General features: G+C 53.6%; 1 protein-coding gene across 1 annotated transcript in view; it reads left to right on the top strand.

Moving 5' to 3' along the window:
• Positions 1 to 6,215: 6,215 nt before the first annotated feature.
• The window catches only part of RHCE (Rh blood group CcEe antigens), a 59,623-nt gene continuing 44,753 nt past the window's right edge, over positions 6,216 to 21,085 (top strand). The window contains exons 1-2 of the mRNA XM_006159415.2: positions 6,216 to 6,449; positions 15,817 to 16,003. Coding sequence (XP_006159477.1) covers positions 6,302 to 6,449; positions 15,817 to 16,003 — 335 coding nt within the window. The 5' untranslated portion in view covers positions 6,216 to 6,301. The remainder of the gene's footprint in view (positions 6,450 to 15,816; positions 16,004 to 21,085) is intronic.

Here is a 21,085-nt window from a genome sequence, read left to right as displayed (position 1 = left end):
TCGGCTCCTCCCATCCCGACAATCCTCCCAGGCGGGGCTGGCCCAGCTGCCTTTGTTCTTGGGCACTGGGAGCCACAGAGCAGTCTGGACATCAGGATGGTCGCATCTTAGACAAGTGCTGTACGCCCCAGAGCCCTTTGAGGGAGGATGTTCACTGCAGCATTTCGAACAAGGACAGTGTGCTGGGCCAGCAGACGGCATGATGGTTAGAGTGCTGGACTCCCATGGCTGACCACGGTTCGAGTCCTGGATCTGGTAGTTTCCTTTCTCACTTTTTCTCTCTCTGGTGCCCTACAGCGAATAAAATTAAATAATTCTTTAAAAAAAAAAAAACAGGACAGTTTTGGGGGGGACAACCCAACTGTCCCACGAAAGGGCTAGTCAAAAAAATGATTACATTTCTTGGGAACCAGCAGTTAGCGTAATGGCTATGTCGCTGGACTCCCACGTAGTCGACTGTGGTTCGCGTCCCGGACCAGGTGGCTTAAAGCTCACGCTGGGCATGTGTGCGTGCGTGCCCAAGATCCAGAGAGGAGAATGGAGGAGAAGGGATTGTGGTGTGACCATTCCCCCTGGGAGGTGATTTCTCGCTTTCTGTCTCTCTGTCTCTCTCTGTCTTTCTGGCGAGCGCATGTGCACTATAGCAAAAACCTCTCCAAAATAAAGAAATTAATTAATTAATTTAAAAAATTATTACGTTTCCTCACCATGAAAGTCAGCGTGGCATGGAGAATAATTACACACAGCACTCACTGTGGTAGTAACTGCTTCAAGGACCATAACCATGTTGTTTTAACCCTCACGGCAACCTCATAATGTTGAGATTACTACTGGGACCATATGGCGGATGAGAACATTGTGACACAGAGTGGTTAAGTCGCTTGCCTAAGGTTACACAGTAAGTGACCCAGTTGGGATTTGAATTTGTGTGGTCTGTTCTAGAACCTGGGCTCTTCCTACCACGGAGCAGTATTGTAGAATGATTTTCCTGTGGGCCAGCAGGTGGCACGGTGATTAAGGGGCTGGACTCCCACATGACTGATTGTGGTTCGAGTCCTGGATCCGGTCTCTTGAAACTTCCACTGGGCACGTCTGTGTGTGTGTGTGCACCCAAAATTCCAAGAGGAGAATGAAGAAGAAGGGATTGAGGTGTGGCCATTCCCCTCACTTCCACGGGTAATTTCTTACTTCCCCTCTGCCTGTCTCTCTCTCTCTCCAGCAAGCACACATACTCTATAGCAAAAGTCTAAAAAAAGGAAAAGAAAAGACTTCCCTGGCTTAGAAACTGGCCATGAGAAAAGCAACTTACCAAACAGTATGTGCCAGATAATCCCATTTTTGTAAGGAAAACACAATACATAAATCCATGTGGGTAAAAAGTCATCTGAAAGGACATCCACACCAAAGAAGCTGCTTTTAGACTAGGACACGTTCTGTCAACGTTGGCGCCTCCATCTTTCCCAAGTTTTCTACAGTAAACGCGCCAAACTCGGGGTGGTAATGCTCGCCGACACTCTGGAACGTTCCTACACGGCTGGCATGCTACACGCTATCTAGTTTAAACTACCGACGACCCAGCGAGGCTGTCACTGCGTTTCTCCACCTTACAGTGAGGACACGGGCTCAGTGAGACTGGGTTACCCAAGGGCGATGAACTCATCCGGTGCACAGTCAAGATCTGAACCCAGTTTGCCTGACTCCAGAGCTCACGTGTGTGAATGAATGGAGGGCTGGCTTCGCTGCAGTCTAGCCGGGCATGCCCAGAGTAAGACCACACCCTTGGCATGGACGCGCTTCCAGGAAGGGTATGGCCGGCCTGCCTCCATCGTTGGTCATGGCTCTGGCTGGGACCGAGCTTAGCTGGGTTTGACTCAGGCCGGGAGGGTGTGGCCGGTACGCTCAGTCTTGTTTTTACAGGAAAGGTCTAATCCGGTGTGAAAGCTGGGGCCTCTCTGAGTTGATTCGCCACCCCTGGAGGAGGCTGGGCCGCTGCTGTCAGGCACCCTCGCACCTCCATTTCAGTACCCCAGGTCGCCGGGCGTGGAGTGACCCCGTGAGGAAAGCCTGCAGGTCACCTTACAGGACTCATATGAAAACTGAGGCTGGGTGGCTTAGTAACCTGGGGGGAGGATCACACGGCAGTTAACAGCACACGCCATCGTGTCCCGTGGGTCCCAGCCCAGCCATGGAGTAGCTGTGTAACTTGGAGCACTTGCATCACCTCTCTGAGCGGTCTCCCCAAGCAGGGATAATAATGCCTGTCTTCACAAGCTCAAGGGGAAGATGAGATGAAATAAGGATGCACAATGCGTAGCCCCTGGGCTCGGCCTTCCAGAGATAGTAGCTGTTAGCTGTGCAGGGAGTATTTATTTACCACCTACTGTGGACTGAGCACCTGGTGCTGAGGAGAGGACAGGGGCCATAGCAGTCCGAATTCCCTGTCCCCGCATTGTCGTAGGGGAAGACAGACGATAAATGAGTGCACGCGTCAAAGTGCCCCCTATCTCAGGCCGCAGTGCTGCGAAGAAAACCGAAAAGGGCAGAGCGCAAGTGATGCTTGCCCAAGGAGAGAGAAGGCGTTGGAGAGGAGGGCAAAGCAGTTGATGCTGCCCTTTCAAAACTTATTTTAGCTTTTTGCCATAGAGTGCATGCACTCACAGGAGAATCACAGACAGCGGAAGTGAGAAATACCCCTCAGGAGGGATGGCCACGTGGCAGTCCCTTCTCCTCCATTCTCCTCCTGGGATTTAGAGCAGACACGCACACAGGCCCGGTGTGATTTTCAAGCTGCCGGGTCCAGGACTCAAACTCCAGTGGGTCATGTGGGAGTCCAGCGCCTTGACCACTACACCACCTGCTGGCCCCAAAGCTGCCCTTTAAAAGGGGCAGTTGAAGCCCGGAGGCACAGTGGTGAATGTAGGCTCTGAGAGGCTGGTCTACATGAGAAGGGTCCCGGTTTGCATCCAGAGACCTCCCTCAGGGTGCTGGGCTCATGCGCGCCCTTGATCTGAACCAGCTAAGGCCGGGGTGGGTCATGTACAGAAGCCCTTTGGGGGGCACTCTCTCTCTGTGTCTCTCTCTTCTCACTCTCCTGTCTCAGTCATGGAAGAAATAAAGGAACACACCTTAGAAATAAGCAACTCAGTAGACCCGTCAGGGCGAACTTCCCCGAGGAGGCTGGGGTAAGGTCTGAGGCGGCGTGGGTGGAGAAGGCAGTATCTGCTTAGAGGGGTGTCGGCCGGCGAGAACAGCAGGTGCACAGAGGCTCTATTCCTCACACGGTATTAGGAAGACGTTCAGGTGTCTACGAGAAAGGCCTTGTGTGGCCAGAAGCCATCCACCTCCCGCTAGATGCAACAATTAGCGCGTTACCCTGTTTGCTTTTTGACATGGCCGCCTTAGATCCCCTCCGCTTTTTGTTCCCGGTGAACTGCCTTGAAGATTTGGAGAGAGAATGCCTGGAACTGCTGTCAGAAGACAGGAGCCTTTTGCAGGAGTCAGGAGCAAAGCAAGACTCCACTTCTGACAAGTCTGTCGGGAGAGGTCACCGCAGGACACGCGCCCCGCTGTCTAACAAGGAGCTTGGCCCTCACGTCAAGCAGTCGGTCCCTGCCGATTCTTTGCTGGGATAGGATCGGGGGGGGGCAAGGGATTTGGGGGCCAGCTCCCACCCCGGCTGAGATTACCAGCTGGGCAGCCCGACCACCAGTGGGTTCCAGGCACAGAGGTTGGCGGCGCTTGCAAGTTTTCAGGGCTTGTCGGCTGACACCCAGCGTTCCTGGCCAGTGGGTGCTGTTGGCTGCCTGGTTTACAGAGCCATGAGCACTGTCTCCGGGCCAGGGGGTCCCATTCCTCTAGCCCTGCACGGGGGAGTTCCTCCTAGGAAAACCCGGTCTGTAAGCTGCACTGGCAGCCAGAGGAGCCCGAAATCAGAGTGAGGGCGACCCTGAGGGAAGTGGGGCTCTCCTAGCCCTGGGGCTCAGGGCACCCTCTCTAGTGTTCCCCAGGCAGAGCAAAGGGCTTAGAATCCCACAGTCCTAGACTTTGGGATGGGGGAAGACTTGGAAGTAATCTGGGCTGGGGTTCGGTCAGCACTCAGGTGCGGAGGTGAGGCCGCCTGGGTTTAAATCTCGGCTCTACTGCTTTCCAGCCCTGTAACCGGAGACAAGGCACTTTCCCTGTCTGCCTCAGTTTCCTCCTTCGTAACGGAGGGCAGACAGGACCGCCCTCAGAGTCGCCGAGTTCGCAGCTGGGCACTGCTGAGCACTGCCTCCGTGTGAGCGCTTCGTGAGCGTCGGCCCCGCAGTGTATCGAGCGAAATCACCGGTGTTCCAGGGCTCCGTTGCCAGTCGTTTTCTGCTCACGCCGACTTCATTGTTATTATTATTTCATAGAACGGGGACATACCCGTCACGCTGGTCCATAACTCACCCCCGCCCCCAGCCAAAAAGCACTGTGCCACTTTTGAGAGATCTTCCAAGTGCTTTCTGGCTCTTTTCACATGTGTTCAGAACCATTATGGTGGCAACTTGCATGTCACGTAGTTTACGTAATCAACCCCCTGCTAGAAATGACTGAGTCCGGGGCCGGTGGTTAAGGGCGCTGGACTCCCACGCGGCCAACTGTGGTTCGAGTCCTGGACCTGGCAGCTTGCTGTCTCACTTTCTCTGTTTCTCTCTCTCTTGCTCACTCTATCCCTCTCTGGTCCAATTAAAATAAAGAAATAAAGTGAAATAAAATACGTCTTTTTAAAAAAAGAAAGAAAAAGGAATGACCGATGCCACCTGACTGCACGTCCTCAGAGGTGACTTCTCTGGGTCTTGGTTTCTTCATCTAAAAACAGCATGACAAGACTCTGCTGGGTATTCGGAGGCATCTGTGACATTGCTCGGCCCTGCTCGCATTCCTGTGAGGACAGGACCCTCACTACCTCGTAGGCAACCTTTCATTAGGTAGCTAGTGGTCCATAAAGGGCCGCTGCCCTCCGCTAGGACCTGCCTCGCGGGAGCTCCAGGCCCAGCTTTCTTCACTGGGGCCCCACACATTCAGCCTGTGCTCGCTGGTCGGCGGCCTGGGCCAGGGTAGAAGGCAAGAGCTTTCATTTCCTTCCTTCCTTGTCCCCCTCCTCGCCCTCTCTTCCCCCGTTCCTTCCTTCCTCTATTGCTCACGTGCCAGATCTGCTGGGCACTCTGACGGGGGGGCCGTAGAGAACGTCAGCTGCGGGTCACAACTAGACCCTAGGACCCCCCCCCCCCCACTCCCATGCCTGGCGACTGTCCACCACTGTGGGGCGAGGACGCTGAGGCTGACGGCCCTGCTCTGGTGCACCAGGATGCTCCTGCCGCAGGCAAAGTCCTGGGCTGCTCTGTGAGAGCTGACCAGAGATGGGGGACCTTCAGCCTAGGCCTGGAGCAGGACCCCTCCAGGTTTTCACTGGAGCCAAACCCAACCCTTTCAAAGCAGAAACACGTAGGTTTAAACGTAAATCCAGGTAAGGTCATTCAGCTGCGGGACTCAGGAGGGCGTCTGTGGCTGTCCTGTGTCCTCCCTGGGCTTGGCGTTCTTGGCTCTCATCTCTCATTTATCCCGTTCAGTATACCCTTTCTGGAGAGCTCTCCGTCATGTGGCAGTGTTCTTTCTGTTTTGTTTTGTTTTCGCTTTTGCTATCGAGCAGCTGCAGTAGCCAGAGAGAGAGAGAGAGACAGCACCCTTAGGGCTGGCTACCCACAAATCCTTCTGCATTCTCTTCATGGGATTTGGGGCACACACGCCCACACCTAGTGTGATTTTCAAGCTGCCGGGTCCAGGACTCTAATCACAAAGCTGGCTATGTGGGATTTAGGGCCTTCGCCTCCAATGCCACCGGCTGGCCTATAGTGTGGTGGTCTTAAAGAGAAGTTTTGCCAACCCCAAATCCCCTCTGAGCCTCAGTTTCCCCATTTGTAAAACAGGAGTATCGACTCGTTCCCTGCCTGTCTAACAAGGACGAGGTAGGGAGGACACGCGATGGTGAGTGAAGGATTACGGTGTGGGCAGAACAGGGAGAGTGCCGCCTTAGCCGGAGCACAGGCGGGCCGAGAGCAGCACCGCGGCAATACCTTCTGACAATGCATGCTGAGCCGTGCGTCCTGCCTCCCGTGGAGTCCCTCCGCTCCACATGAACCCGTGGCCAGGCCAGGGCCAGCCCTGCAGCCCAAGATAAGACCTGTGGCGCTGTGTCTGCTATCACGCTCTCAGAGGGTGTGGGGAGGGGGGGCTGGTGCCTGGTGCTGGCGGAGCCTCGGCACAAACACAACCCGGAATGGGCTCCAAGTACCCGCGGTCTGTCCGGGGCTGCCTGCCCCTGTGGGTCCTAACTGTCGAGACTGCCTTCATTCTCCTGTTCTTCTTTTTCACCTCCTATGATGACACGTCAACGGATCAGGAGACGCTCATGGGGACTTATCGAGGTGAGGGCCCGCCGGCGAAGTAGTCACAGAGGCAAGAGACAGGGCCAGGGGAGGTTTGTGTTTCTCCCAGGGCATGGTGTTTGCGTCCACAACATCCTCCAGAAGTTCTTCTTCCATAGATGTAGGCTTCCTCCATGAAGCCTGCCTTGATTGATCAGTGCAGACGGAGGGGCCTCCGTGTAGGTCCTATTACCATCTCCCCGAATTCTCTGTGCCCAACAGTCTTCATAATCCTCTGCTTGTCTAGCTCTGCCCCCCCCCACCCCCTTTCTCTTTTGTGACAAGGGATATCATGTTATGTGGTTTTTGGTGGTTCTGGCTTTTTCTGGTCTCTCTTGCTCATTTCGGTACCACCCTCCTTTTGGAAGCGTCAGCCTGTAGCCCCCATCCCTGGCGCCCAGCCTTCTCACTCGGAGCTGGAAAGTCTGCCTTCTGTCTGCAAACTCAGGGCCAGGGGGGATGGCGGAAGGCGCGGGCAGGAGGGTGGTGATTTGATATGCAGCTAAGAATACTCGCAGGTGTGATGAGCACTACTAACGGGCGGATGTCCGCAGTGGCGTGATGGGGTGGGAGGAAAAGCCGCTGCGGTGGACATTCTGCGGCCCCAGTTACTTGCGGGGCTGAGACAGGAGAATAAAGTCAGTAAGACCCTGTCCAGAACAGACACGCACGCACACGAGACAGGTCTGAGCGTCTCAGTGGACGTGCTGTTGCTGATGACGATTGGACCTCCTTGACGGATGGACTCCGCGAGCCACTCTCCGGGCGCAAAACTGCAGCTCGAGCCCGGGTGAACTGCTTGCTTGTTCCCAAATTACTAGTTAACTGGCTGGCTGACTAGAAGTCAAGCGAAGGCATCCCGGACCCCGTGGCAGTGCAAGCAGGACAGAGAGGACTCGGGGGAGACCTTCACCCCCTGATGGGCTGGTCCACAGAGGGCCCTCAGCACCAGACAGCAAGGCCCGCTTACTGGGGCTCTTCCCCCCATCCAGGGACCCAGCCCGGTGCACTCATGGCTCAGCCGTGGCTCACATCAGTGTGGGACCCAGGAGCGCGGCGACTACGGCCGATGTTTATTGGGCACGTACTGTGTACGAGTCCTCTTCTCTTTTTTCTAAAAAAGGTGTTGTCTTTTTGTTTGTTTGTTTTTTCCCTGGCTTCTGTGCACGCTGGAGAGGGACAGAGAGAGACACTGAGAGGCAAAGTGAGAAATCACCCCGGGGCCATGGCCACGCTGCAGTCCCTTCTTCTCCGTTCTCCTCCGGGGATTTGGGGTACAGATGCACATGCGCCTGGCATAATTCCTGAGCCACTGCATCCGGGACTCAAACCCTGTTGGCCATGTGGGAGTCCCGCACCATAACCACTAGCCACCGGCAGGCCCCACATCCCCTCCTGAATGCTTTATGTGGACTCCACACTGCAGCCCTGGGAGGAAACTAGGCAGGGTGCGGAACGGTGCCCAAGTCGCGAGGCCACAGCGGCACGGCCCCGTTGTGTGGTGGTGCTGAATCATTTGTCATAAACCAGCAGGTTGGAGCCACCACTCCAATCCTGTAGGGTGGCTCTGAGCTCCGGTTCCTCGCCCCAACCCCTGGACTAACTGAGGTATGAAGCGTCCTTGGACACTCAGGAGGGTGACTGTCCAGCAGGTCTCAAGGCTCAGTAGGGGTGAGAAAGGAGGGTCACCTGGAATGACAGCAGCCACCGTGTGTGTCCTGCGCAGGCAGGGCTGGGGTGTGACATCGCAGTGTTACTGGGGCAGAAAGAGGGAAGCCGGGTGTGTGGCCCACGGGTTGAGTGTGGAGTCTGGCCTTTCTGCTGACCTAGTAGGAAGCAGGCGGTGGCGAGTTTGGGCCGGGTTGTGGAGAAAGTCACTCCAGGGCAGGTGCAGCAGAAGGGGAGGCCATACCCGGGGCGTGGGGCCACTGTGGGGGCCACAGTGCAGTGCCGACACGAGGACTTCTGACTGTTCTAATTGTGTGGCCCACTCTTTTTAAAGAATTATTTCATTTTATTTATTATTATTATTTTAAATTTTACCATAGGGCATGTGCGCTCACCAGAAAGATCAGAGAGAGAGAGCGAGGAAAAGTGAGAAAGCAAGTGAGTCCCAGGTCCAGGACTCGAGCCTTAGTCAGCCATGTGGGAGTCCGGCACCTTAACCACCATGCCACCTGCTAGCCCTCCAATTTTTTTTTTTCCTGTAGGAGCTGTTTAAGCCGTTAGTCCATTTTGTGAAGTTAGTAGAGTTAAACCTAGGTAACAATCTGTCAATCCACTTAATCTAATCTGGTCTGTGTAAACTACAATAAATTATTCAGGTCTGTCGATTTTAAAAGGAGATTTTTGGGCCAATCCAGAAATTTGAATATATTATGGATATTATATGGCATATATAATAGTATTATTATTAATTTTGTTAGGTGTAATAAAAACATTTTTTTAAAAAGACACTATCCTACCTGGTTGATCCTGACAATAATAAACAAATTTTAAAAAATAAGACACCATCTTTTAGAGATGATTGAAACAGCATGTTGTCTGGGCCAGCAGGTGGTATGGTGGTTAAGGTGGCTGGACTCCCTCATGGCTGACCGTGCTTCGAGTCCTGGACCTGGCAGCTTGCTTTCTCACTTTCCTTCTCTCTCTGTCTCTCTCTGGTCAACTTCAAAAAAATAAATAAAATAATGAAAATGAATAAAATTAAATAAGTGGAAAAAAAGAAACAGCATACTGTCTAGGGGTTGCTTTTTGCTAGAAAGGTGGTGGAGGACAATGCAAACTGGTTCCATGTGTCAATCAATGTTCGGAGATGGACCATGGGCCTCCATGCTAATTTTTTTTTTTTTTGCTTTTGTATATGCTTAAAATTTTCCACAACAGCTCATTTTTTTTAAAGAAGTTGCAACATGGGGCCAACAGGTGGTGTGGTGGTTAACGGCTCTGGACTCCTCCATGGCAGACCACAGTTCAAGTCCCAGATCTGCCGACTTACTTTCTCACTTTCCCTCTCTCTTCTTTTCTCTTTCTCTCTCACTCTGTCCCTCTAAGGTCAGATTAAAAATAAATACATAAATAAATAAATAAAGTCAAATAAAATAACTCCTTAAAAGAAGAAGAAGTTGTAACATGACGAGTATGAAGAAACGAGGAGTAAGCCCCCAGGCCAGTACTCCCTCGGGATGCCTCCCACAGCTAGGGCACCAGGCTGTTTGACCTGAGCAAGTGATGGGAGGCCTCTGGGTCCATCTGCGTACTGAACATTTGCAGAGTTGTAGGCCTCTCCAGGCAGCTTTAGAGACAGAATAGCCCAGGTCAATGGTTCTAATGGTCCCCAAATCAGGTGCCTCAACTTCCCTAGAAACTTACTCGAATGCAGACTCTCAGGTCAGCCAGCAGCCTGGTGATGAAGTGGTTAAATCTCACAGGGCTGAATGTGTGGTTTGAATCCCGGACCTGGAGGCTTGAAAATATCCCAGGCAAGTGTGCACGTAGACCCAGAATCCCGAGGATGGTGGAGAAAGGGTTGTGGTGTGGGCATCCCACCTGAGGGTGCTTTCTCACCTCCTCTCTCTCTCTATCTCTCTGTCTCTCTCTGGTGAGCACATGCACCCTCTAGCAAGATTTTTTTTAAGAGAGAAGAAAGAAATGCAGATTCTCAGGCCCTAGTCAAAATCTATTGATTAAAAGCTCTAGGAATGGGGCCTGGCAGTCTGTTTTTGTTTTGTTTTGTGTTTGTTTATTGAGAGGGGGCAGTGTAGGGGACACTGACAGTTCTTGCCATGCGGGACCGTCCGCCCCCATCCCCCCTGCCCCGTCCCCCGGGTTCTGGGATTACAGACACACAGCACCATCCCCTGTTTAGGGTGCTCAGACTCGACTCCAGGCCTTCCACGTGGCCCCAGTCTCACGGGCTGGACTCTCACTTGAACCTCCGCGACTGGGCCAGTCTCGGGTTCCACGAGCTCGCCAGGTGATTCTGATGCATGTGGAAGTGGGAGAATCTCTGGAGCTAGATCGACTCCAGCCTTGCCTCCGCATCTTAGGTGCGCCACTTCAGGCAAATTACTCACCCTCCTGGCTCGTTTCAACCCTAATTATTTGGTGATAGTGCTTATTTTATCAAGTTGTCGAAATAATGAAATAATTAACACATATGAAAACTGGTAAAGAATGCTTGTATTTATTAATAAGCTTTAATTTCTTATTTATTGGATAAATAAACTTAGAAGTGCTAACGGCTTCTTTCAGCAGTTCCCGGGGATGGTCCCGGGCCTCCTCTGAGCTGTGTGCTCCCTGCCTGCTGATCACTGGTCTGGATGACACGTGACGTGGCAACGGGCTGGAGTAGCAGAGGGAAAGCAAGGCGTCTGAGTCAAGAGGCATTTAGGAACTAAATCAGTTGCACTTGGCAAAAAACAAGAGGAGGGGACCAGCAGTTAGCGTAATGGCTGGGTCGCTGGACTCCCATGTAGTCAACAGCAGTTTGAGTCCCAGACCCGGTGGCTTAAATTCATGCCGGGCGCGTGTGCGTGCGTGCCCAAGATCCCAAGAGGAGAATAGAGGAGAAGGGATTGCAGTGTGGCCACCCCCCCGGGGGGGGTGATTTCTCACTTTATGTCTCTCTCTTTCTGGTGAGCGCACGCACCCTATAGCAACAACCTCTCAAACCCCTCCCCCCCCAAAAGAAGAAGGAGTCAAGGTCAAGGGTGGTTCTGGACATGTGATTTGCCATTTGGTGCTGCCATTTCTGGAGACAAGAAGCACAAGGGACAGGCCCTGGGGTGCATGAACAATGAATGTATTCTGGGCTGAGTTGAGGGGCTTGTGAGATTTTTTTTTTAAGAGTTATTTATTTTATTTTATTTATTATTGTTATTTGTATTTGACCAGAGAGAGAGAGGGAAAGTGAGAAAGCAAGCCACCAGATTCCAGGAGTTGAACCACACTCAGCCATATGGAAGTCCAGCGTCTCCACCTGCCAGCTCCAATATATATCAATATATCAGTTGGTCAATATATCAGTTGGTCAATGCATCAGCAAATGTGTTCATTATCTACAACTGCACACCAACCACCCTTAGTTGATCAATGTATCAGCAAATGTATTCATTATCTACAACTGCACACCAACCACCCCCACACATAGGGCTTAAAATAGTAGTCATTTAATTTACTCACGATCAAGATTCTGAGGGCAGTGACTGGGCTGGGCTCTGCTGGACAGTCCTGTTGATTTCCTGCCGCCACTCACTCACCTGCAGCCTGGAGTTTTGACTGGGGCGGATGGCTCCGATGGCCTTATTGACACATCTGGCAGCTGGCGCTGGCTGGCAGGCCACGTGGTTCCAGCAAGCTCGTGTGGACTTTCTCACAGGACAGCAGGAGAGTTTCCCAGCGAGAGAAGGCAAGGCCCAGTGTGGAGGTACCTCTCCAACCTCTGCTTGAATTGTTTACTAACATCCTTCTCAAAGCAGATCATAAGGCCAAGCCCACATGGGATAGGTCTATACCGAGATGCAGGATTCCTTTGGGGGCCATTACTCTAACAGTCTATCACACAGAGCCTGCCGTCCGGCTGGAAATTGGGGCTCTCCTGAACCCTGTGCTGTGGCTGCCACCCCGTAGTCCTGTACTGCTCTGAGGCTGTGAGAAGAGCTATGGGGACACGGGTGGGTTTTCCCAGTGACGTGCCTCAAACCCTGGCACCTTTCACATCGTGGCCTCGGGCTGTCCCTTTGGGAACTCTCTTGTTCTCTTCCTAGGCTCCTGTAGGGGTGAGGCCAGGCCCACCTTCTGCCTCCCAGTGGGCAGCCGAGCACGGAGCCTGGAGGCAGAAGGTGGGCCTGGCGCCAGAGCCGTGTGCTGAAGCACAGAGGTGGCAGCTGCCCAAGGGGTGGCTTCAGAGGGCACATCCAATTTCTAAAGGAACTCTGTGGGACAAACAGGCCTGACGCTCGCTGTACCGGCGAGGTAACTTCCAGGATGAGCAGAGCCCGTGCTCACAGCAATCCCTGAGCAGGACCCTTGCTTTCTGCCCCCATTAGAGACTAGGAGGCTGGGACTCCGAGGTGGAGCGGACTCTGAACCCCGGCAGCCAACCTCGGTGGCCTGCACTCCTCAGAATTATACTGCATATTCTGTGTGGGCGGGTCGGAGCCACACCCAAAAGGTTGGGGGATGGAGTCCTCCTGCTGCTGCTGACTAGCTAGGAGGCCCAGTTTTAGCGGCTCTCCCCCGTTCCCCGCCTGTGAGACGGAGATAGTCAGCTGTAGCCACTGCCAGGCGTGGTGGGGTTATTCTGAAGGCTCAGAAGTGCCGGTCCCTGCAGGGTCCCTGCATGTGCGTGTACGCGCCAGCTGTTACGGTGACGGTCCTTACGCCACCTCTGTCACTGCTGGACTCCCAGGTTCCGATTCCATCCCCAAGCCACAGGACTTTCATACACCCTCCCCGAGGCTGGCCGTAGACTGCAAAATTCCCCTCTGGCCCTGCCAGTGGGGGCCCTGTAGCTCACCTACTTCTTATCGCCCCTCAACACCTTGGGGCCATCAGCCTATCGGACTGGCAGCTGTGTGGGTGCAGGGCAGGCGCTGAGAGGTGAAGGCGACACCAGTGGGGAGGCCCCGCCCTGGCAGCCCTGAAGGGGGGCCCACATAGTGAGATGTGACAGGAGTTGGTACAGGCCCAGAGCCCCAGGAGGGCTGGGGCCAATTTGGGGTGCATGGGCTCTGTCATTTTGCCACCTGGGCTGATGCAATGTCCCTCAAGCCACAGCAAGCAGCATCGGGGGCAGAAGGCCTGGAGCCCGTACACCCGCGATCGGGAGTGGAATCTGCCTGACTTGCTGGTGCGCGGACCTCACCTCTGTCTGTCCTCTCCCCACCCTCCACTCACCTTCTCCTGACCTCCCCGAGCTGCCGGGGCCTGAAAGAACCTTGGGTCTAACTCCCATGTGTTACAGGCAGAAAAACTGAAGCCCAGGGAAGGCCAGGGACTTGCCTAAGGCCCCTTAGCGAGGCAAGGGGAAGGAAGAGCTAGAGACGGCCTCGTCTGGAGGAAGCACACAGGACCAGAAGCTCGGAGTTGGGCTCTGTTGCTGGTGTGCTGTGTGGCCTCAGGAAGTCACAGACTTCTCTGGTCCCCTATAAAATGGGAGGAGGATGGAAAACTCTCTCTACTAATGGATTCCTCAATAAATCTGGACCCTGTACAAATCGTGCTGCTCAGCTGTGCACTGTCTACCGGCAGTGTTTAATAAAAGGTCAAACTCAAATACATACATATTTCGTTTTTGCTATAGGGCACATGTGCTCCCGAGGAGACAGAGAAAGAGAAAGAGAGAGGGAAAGAAGAAGTCACCCCCAGGGGATGACCACAAGTAATTCCTTCTCCTCTCCTTTTGGGCACGCACACATGCCTGGCATATTTTCCAAGTTGCCAGGTCCGGGACTCGAACCACACACTCAGCCGTGTGGGATCCAGCCGCCTTAACCACCACACACCTGACCGGCCCCACCGAAACCTGGCTCTGCCAGCTGGGCGAGTTACTTAACTCCTCTTTGTCTTGGTGTTCCTATCTGTAAAAGTGGTGCTAACGACAGCAATGACCCCCACCCCCAGGAGTGGAGTTGAGACCCAGCAAGACAGGGTACGTGAAGTGGTTGAAAGGTGTGAGTGCAGGGGACACCTAATAAATGTCGGCTGGTCTGGAGTTCAGAGAGGTTAATTAAATAACTGTACCACGGCCACACAGCTAGAAAACGCCAGAGCCTCAGACCAGCCAGTGGCATGGTGGTTAAGGCGGCTGGATCCCACAGACGTACTGCACAGTTCAAGTCCCTGCCCAGTGGTGTTTTGTTTTGTTTTGGTTTTGGAGAATTTTTTTTTTCTTGCTATAGGGCATGTGCACTCATCAAAAAGATAGAAAGAGACAGAGAGACAGAAAGTGAGAAATCACCCCCAGGGGGGATGGTCATGCCACAATCCCTTCTCCTCCATTCTCCTCTCGGGATCTTGGGCACGTACGCACATGTGCCCAGTGTGAGTTTAAGCCACCGGGTCTGAGACTCGAAATGTGGTCGACTATATGAGAGTCCAGCGACATAGCCATTATGCCAACTGCTGGTTCCTCTGCCCAGTGGTTTAGAAAACATTTTGGGCATGTATGCATATGTGCCCAAAGAAGAAATGGAGGAGAAGAGATTACAGTGTGGCCAGTCCCCATAGGGGGTGATTTCTCACTTTGCTTCTCTCTCTCTCTCTCTGATGAGCAAACACGCCCTCTAGCAAATTAAAAAAAAAAAAAAAGAAAGAAAGAAAGAAAAGAAAAGAAAAGAACATGCCAGAGCCTCGTGTGAACCCAATCTGGACTAGTTCTGGAGCCCGAGCTGCTAACTAGTTCTCAGGCCTGGAATTAACCCATGTGCTCCCTTTGCCCTGGGCTGGAGCACTCCCTGCTGTCAGGTCTGTCTCTTCCACTGACCTGCCCCAGCAGCCCCTGCTCAGAGTCAGGCCAGCAAAGGTGAGGGTCACCCAGCCTAGGAGCTGGGAGAAAGCCGTTTTCCATGCAGACAAGGTGGCTCTGGCCTGCAGGAACACCGAGCCTGCCTCTGCCCGCTCTGTGTGGCCTGGGCCAAGTCATTCAGCTTCTGTGTCCCTATTTTCTCCTGTGCATGCCCAGGGGTTGAACCTGATCCCCTGAGTGTAAGCAATTACCCTTACCGAGCGTCAGCTGTGTGCCAAGAGCAGACACCCGCGTCCGCATGACTCTGCTCAATAATGATAGCAACTGCTGCACTTCCAGCCTCTTGGTCGGGCCCGCCTTGAGAGCTCAGACGGCTTTAGACCACCTGACCCTTCCCTCAACCCTGCACCCTAGGAATGTCTTCTCCTGTCATCCAGACGAGAGCACTGAGGCTTGGTGAGACAGAGCACCTTGTCCGAGTGCTCTTTTTTTGTTTTAGGTTTTGCCATAGTGTGTGTGTGTGTGTGTGTGTGTGTGTGTGTGTGTGCTCCCAGGAGAGAGACACCGAGAAGGAGAGAGACACAGACAGAAAGAGGGAAAGTGAGAAATCACCCCTCAGGGGGATGCCATGCCACAATTCCTTCTCCATCCTCCTCCTGGGATTTTGGGCATGCGTGCACATACAACCGGTCTGATTTTTAAGCCACCAGGTCTGGGACTGGAACTGCAGCCAGCTACGTGGGAGTTCAGTGCCTCAACCCCCTCACGACCTGCTGGCCCCGTCCAAGCACTCTGGAACGGCCTCAGATGTTCCTTGTGGCTGCCATTCTAAACACTCTAACTTCACAGCTCCCTGCTTTGTCTTCCTCCTTTTTCTCAACCTCTCCCCTCTGACAGTCTTCCAGGATGTTACCACCATGGCGGCCCTCGGCTTGGGCTTCCTCAACGCCTCTTTGTGGAGACACGGCTGGAGCGGCGTGGCCTTCAACCTCTTCCTGCTGGCCCTCGGGGCACAGTGGGCGGTCCTGCTGGACGGCTTCCTGAACCAGTCCATCAGACAGAAGACCATCCTCCATCTGCCCAGGTAACGCGCACAGGATGGCTTTGACGCGCTGGGCGCAGGCCCGAGAAGGCAGTTCTAGAAGAGCGGGGACATGCCCTCTTTCAGCACCAATGCCAGGCTAGGTCAAGGCCATGCCTATTCTAAAGGATGGCTCATTGTTTACGAAAACCCAGAGAGAACGCGTCCCGCTTTGCCTGACAGCCTACACTGGCGTCACCAGGCTCCAGACCCACGGCCCCGCTTCCTTTCCTGTTTTATGATTGGCCACGATTTTGGCAGGTTACGGGATCAATATAGGCTCAGAGAAAATGTAAGAAAAAGAGATTTCACAAAGTGAGACAGAAATGTCACACCCAGAGAGACAGCCTTTTGACAGAAAGGACTCTCGGTTGTCGAATGCTGGGAGCCGGGAGATGGCCGTGCGGTCACTGTCTTTAAGTCAGCTTCGGCCCATTTTAGTCAGCTCTCTAGCCCAGCAGTAAAGGAACCAGGTTCTACAGGACCGACCACAGCTCGAATCCCGGCCCTGGTGACTTGAAAAACATGCCAGGCACACATATGTATGCCTTTTTTAAAAAGGCATTAGCGGGGGACCAGTAGATGGCGTAATGGTTATGACTCCCACGTAGTCCGCAGTGGTTAGAGTCCCGGACCCGGTGGCTTAAAACTCACACCAGACACATGTGCATGAGTGCTCACCCAAAATCCTGAGACGAGACTGGAGGAGAAGGGATTGCGGCATGGCCATCCCCCCAGGGGCTGATTTTTCACGTTCTGTCTCTGTCTTTCTCTCAGGGGAGTGCACATGTCCTATAGCAAAAATATCTCTCTCTTAAAAAAAAAAAAGGCATTAGTGGGACCAGCAGATGGCGTAATGGTTACGTCTTTGGACTCTCATGTAGTCAATTGCGGTTCAAGTCCTAGACCCGGCAGCTTAAAATTCCCTGCAGGAAAAAGGCCTGACCGTACCCCATTGAAGGGTGCTTTCTCTCGTCCTCTCTTTGTCTCTTTATCTCTTCTGAGTGCACATACTTTCTGGCATTAATGCAAATAGGTTAACTTTGATCCACTTAGAGATGGATTTATATAAAACACTAAGAACTAGCAAAACTAAACCATAGAGCTAGAAGTCAGAATAGTGGGGCCCTGGCCAGGAGGTGGATCCTGACCAGGAATAACCTACACAATAACAAGTAACCCACAGGGTGTGGCTAAATGTAGCTCATCTGGGTGAGGGTCATGTAAGGGTCTCCGTATGAGGGGGCTTCAGACAGTTCAGGGAAGAACGGGATTAATGCATGCCGTGTGGCACGAGCAATTTGAAGTCTCTACATAGTTTCCTCATAATGTGCATTTCCCCCATAAACTTTAAAGACTCCTTTTTTTGCTATAGAGCACGTGTGCTCACTGGAAGCAGACAGAGACAGAGGGGGGGAAGGTGAGAAAGCACCCCTCGGCGAGATGGCCACGCCATAATCCCTTCTCCTCCATTTTCCTCTTGGGATTTGGGCATGCATGCACATGCATTGGGGGTATTTTTCAAGACTCGGTCTGAGCGCAAACCACACAGTAGATCACGTGGGGTACAGCCACCTTACCTTCCACACCATGAAGACCCCTCTTGTATAAACGGATATGTCGTTTAGCTATACACTTTTTGAAAAAGGCATTAGTGGGAAGAGCAGATGGAGTAATGCTTACATCGCCGGACTCCCACGTAGTCAACCGTGATTCAAGTCCTGGACCCGGCAGCTTGAAACTTACACAGGGTGCGTGTGTGTGTGTGTGCGCCCAAAATTCTGAGAGGAGAATGGAGGAGAAAGGATTGCGGCATGGCCATCCCCCCTGGGGGGTGATTTTCACTTTCTGTCTCTCTGTCTCTCCAGCGAATGCCAAACTTCTTAAAAAAAAAAAAAAGGCATTAGCATTTGATAGCAGGAGCAAGGTTAAATTTTTCCTGAAAAATTGCTTTCTACTTGGTCCAGCTCTGGAGCTCTGTGCTGCTCAGATGGCAGTAAATCCCATCTGAGGCATTGTGGGCACCTCCCCGCCAGCCTCCCCTCAGACCCCGCACCTCCGGGCACTGCTGTGGTATCTGAGCCAGGCACTCTGCCGGGCACTTTGCAAATGCGATGTTGGATAACCCTGCCAGGTCAGGGTCTAGCCTGATAGGCAGGTGAGAAATGCTTAGTGATTACAGCAGTTGAGGCTCAGGGAGAGAGAGGCACTTGCCTAGCGTCGCACTGCTGCGTGGTGGAGACGGCTCCTGCTCTTAAAGCTGCTACCCTTCTCAGCCGCGCGGCCACGACAGGAAATGCGGTCTAGCCAGCGCCCTGTTGGCGTCGGGTGGGCACAAATCACTCTTGACACTTTCCTTCGCCTTTTCTGTTTTTTAATTTTTCCAGAGGGTGCACGTACTTCATGTACTTGCCAGAGACAGACAGACAGCGCGAGGTGCAGAAGCATTCCTCATGGGGCACGGACAGGCCGCAATCCCTCCTCCTCCGTCTCTCTGTCCTCTCAGGATTCTGGGCACACAGCTGGTGTGTTTCTCAAGCCACCAAGACTTGAACTGCACGGTCAGCCATGTGGGGTCCAGCTGCCGTAACCGCTACGCCATCGGCTGGCCCACTTTTCCTTTTAAAAGGTGTTAGAGCTAATCCCCACAGGGGTTACCTTGACCCACGTTAGCAGAGAGAACATCTTACTACACTTTGTGTGGTTAGAGCCCCAGTGCCCTCTGGGAAGTGACAAGGGCACGCTAGGGGACTTCTGGCAGCATGGGCTCTGGGTGGGTGCACCCACTGCCCTGACGCAGGCCACACCAGTCTGCAGCCTCTGCGGCTTAGCAGGCTGCGACAGGGGAACCTCAGGGCTGCTCCCTGCTCCTGCGTCCACACGGACCTGCTCGTTCCGGCTTAATCTGGGACAAGACGGACCACTTGCAGCCTCAGTGGACTCCCCTGCCCCACCCCTGGGCCCTTAGGCCCTCCTAGCTGTGCCCTCTGCTGGAACCGGCTTTGGAGATTTGAGCAACGGGCTCCTTCCTGACCGGTTCTGGGCTGGGGGCTGAGGCTGTGCCCAGCATGCTTTCTCCCTGTCCCTGTCTCTGTCTGTCTGGTGAGTGCCTATATCCTCTGGCACTTTTTTAAGTCCCCTTATTGCACTTGGCACGTATCAACTCACGGCACCCTCACGGCACCTCCCAAGGCACTGCCTCCACCTTACAGTTGGAAACAGGGAGTCCCAGAGGGGTTAAGTAATTTGCCAAAATCACACAGCCAGGAAGTGGCAGGGTCGGGATTCCAGCTCTGGCAGCTGAGCATGAAGCTCCTAACCCCTGCGCTCTCTGTCCCCACCCCACCCAGCACCACTGGCTCCTGAGGACCGAAATGCCGCTGGGACCATGTGCTCTTGAATTAAACCTGTACTCCATGAGATAGCCTTCACTGCAAGGCGGAACCTTCCAGGCACCATGAAATACAGAGTGCCTCGTTCTCGTCCTCCCCGTCCCTGCGAGACTCCTTCCCATGCCCTCTGCCCTGCTCTGAAACGCCGCCCCCCTGCCCCCCCGAGTGTGAGCCTTGAGCAGCGAACAGCGGCGAAGCCGGGTCTGCCCTGCCTGCAGGGGCTGTGGGGCCAGGCCAGCTGGGCTTGACCCTCACGTCCTCGGCCAGCTAACTGTGTGGCTGTTGCCAAATAGCGTCCTTTCTCCTAGTTTCTGTGTCCTCTCCTGTGAAATGAGGGTCCTGCCCTGCAACCTAGCCCGGTTTTACGCAGGTCACGCAGGACTGAATCTAGAGAAGTGGCCCAGGGCGGGGTTGCGACCTGTGGAACAAGCAGCGTCCACAGGGCAGCCCGGGTTTGGCGTCCCGACCGCCCTCCACAGGCTGAGCACTGCGGCTCGCACATACAGTCCTAGCTAAACGCGAGGCTACGGCAGGAAGGAGCGCACCTAGTGGGACCCTCCAAAATCTCTCTCACACAAAATAAAAAGTAAATAATGAGGCCATGCAGTTCCAAGCCTGTCGTAAGCCGTGCTCAATTATCACAGCAGTTCCCCTTAGCCATAGGGTCCCCATCTACGATTTCAGTTACCTGTGGTTGACTGGAGCCGAAGATATTAAATGGAGGACCAGCAGGTGGCAGAATGGTTACGTCGCTGGACTCCCACTTAGTCCCGCGGTTCCAGTCCCAGACCCGGTGGCTTCAAACTTACGCCGGGAGCATTTGCATGTGTGTGCGTGTCCAAAATCCTGAGAGGAGAAAAGGAGAAGGGATTGCGGTGTGGCCATCCACCCTGGGGATCTCTCACTGTCTCTCTGTCTTTCTCTGTCTCCCTGGTGAGCACACACACCCTACAGCCCCCCGAAAAAATTTAAGTGGAAATCTACAGACATAAACAAGTTATATTTTTTCTTTTAAGGTTTTTGCCACAGGGTGTGTGTGTTCGCTAGAGTGAGACAGAGAGAGACAGTGAGGGAAAGGAAGCGAGAGACCTCTGGCCAGATGGCCACGCTGCAATCCCTTCTCCTCTGTTCTTTTCCTGGGCTATTGGGCACATACACGTGTTCAGTGTGATTTTCAAGCTGCCAGGTCTGGGACTAGAACCATGGTCGGCCGTGTGGGAATTCAGCGCCTTAAGCACCACAAGGTATAAGTTTTGCATTCTGTGCCACTCTAGGGGTCTGAGGAAAGCTCATGTCACCGGGTCTGCCTGGGTCTGTTCTGCTCCAGGCGGGAACCGTCCCTGGGTCCGCCACGTGTGCGCTGTGTGAGCCTCTGCCCCTAGCCACCCAGCCACTGTGTCGGTCATGGGACGGCCGGAGCAGCTGTGCAGCACTCTGTGCTCACCACGCTTGCGTTACTTACCGGGACTCCAAAGCGCCAGAGCAGCGACCCTGGCCCACTGTCGGAATGGCCCATTGTATTATTAGTTACTGTTATTCGTCTCCCAACTTATTAATTAAACTTTACTATAGGTACACGTGTGTGGGAAAACGGTCCGTATAAGGGTTCATACCACCCGCAGGTTCCGGCATCCCCGAGTCTTGGAATGTGTCCCCAGGGGTAAGGGAGGCTATCGTAGTATCATTGTTGTGA

The sequence above is a fragment of the Tupaia chinensis genome, unplaced genomic scaffold (genome assembly GCF_000334495.1).
Source record: "Tupaia chinensis unplaced genomic scaffold, TupChi_1.0 Scaffold000628_1, whole genome shotgun sequence".
NCBI lineage: Eukaryota > Metazoa > Chordata > Mammalia > Scandentia > Tupaiidae > Tupaia > Tupaia belangeri.
Note: the sequence above shows the minus strand (reverse complement) of the source record. Positions and strands in the feature narration are given on the sequence as shown.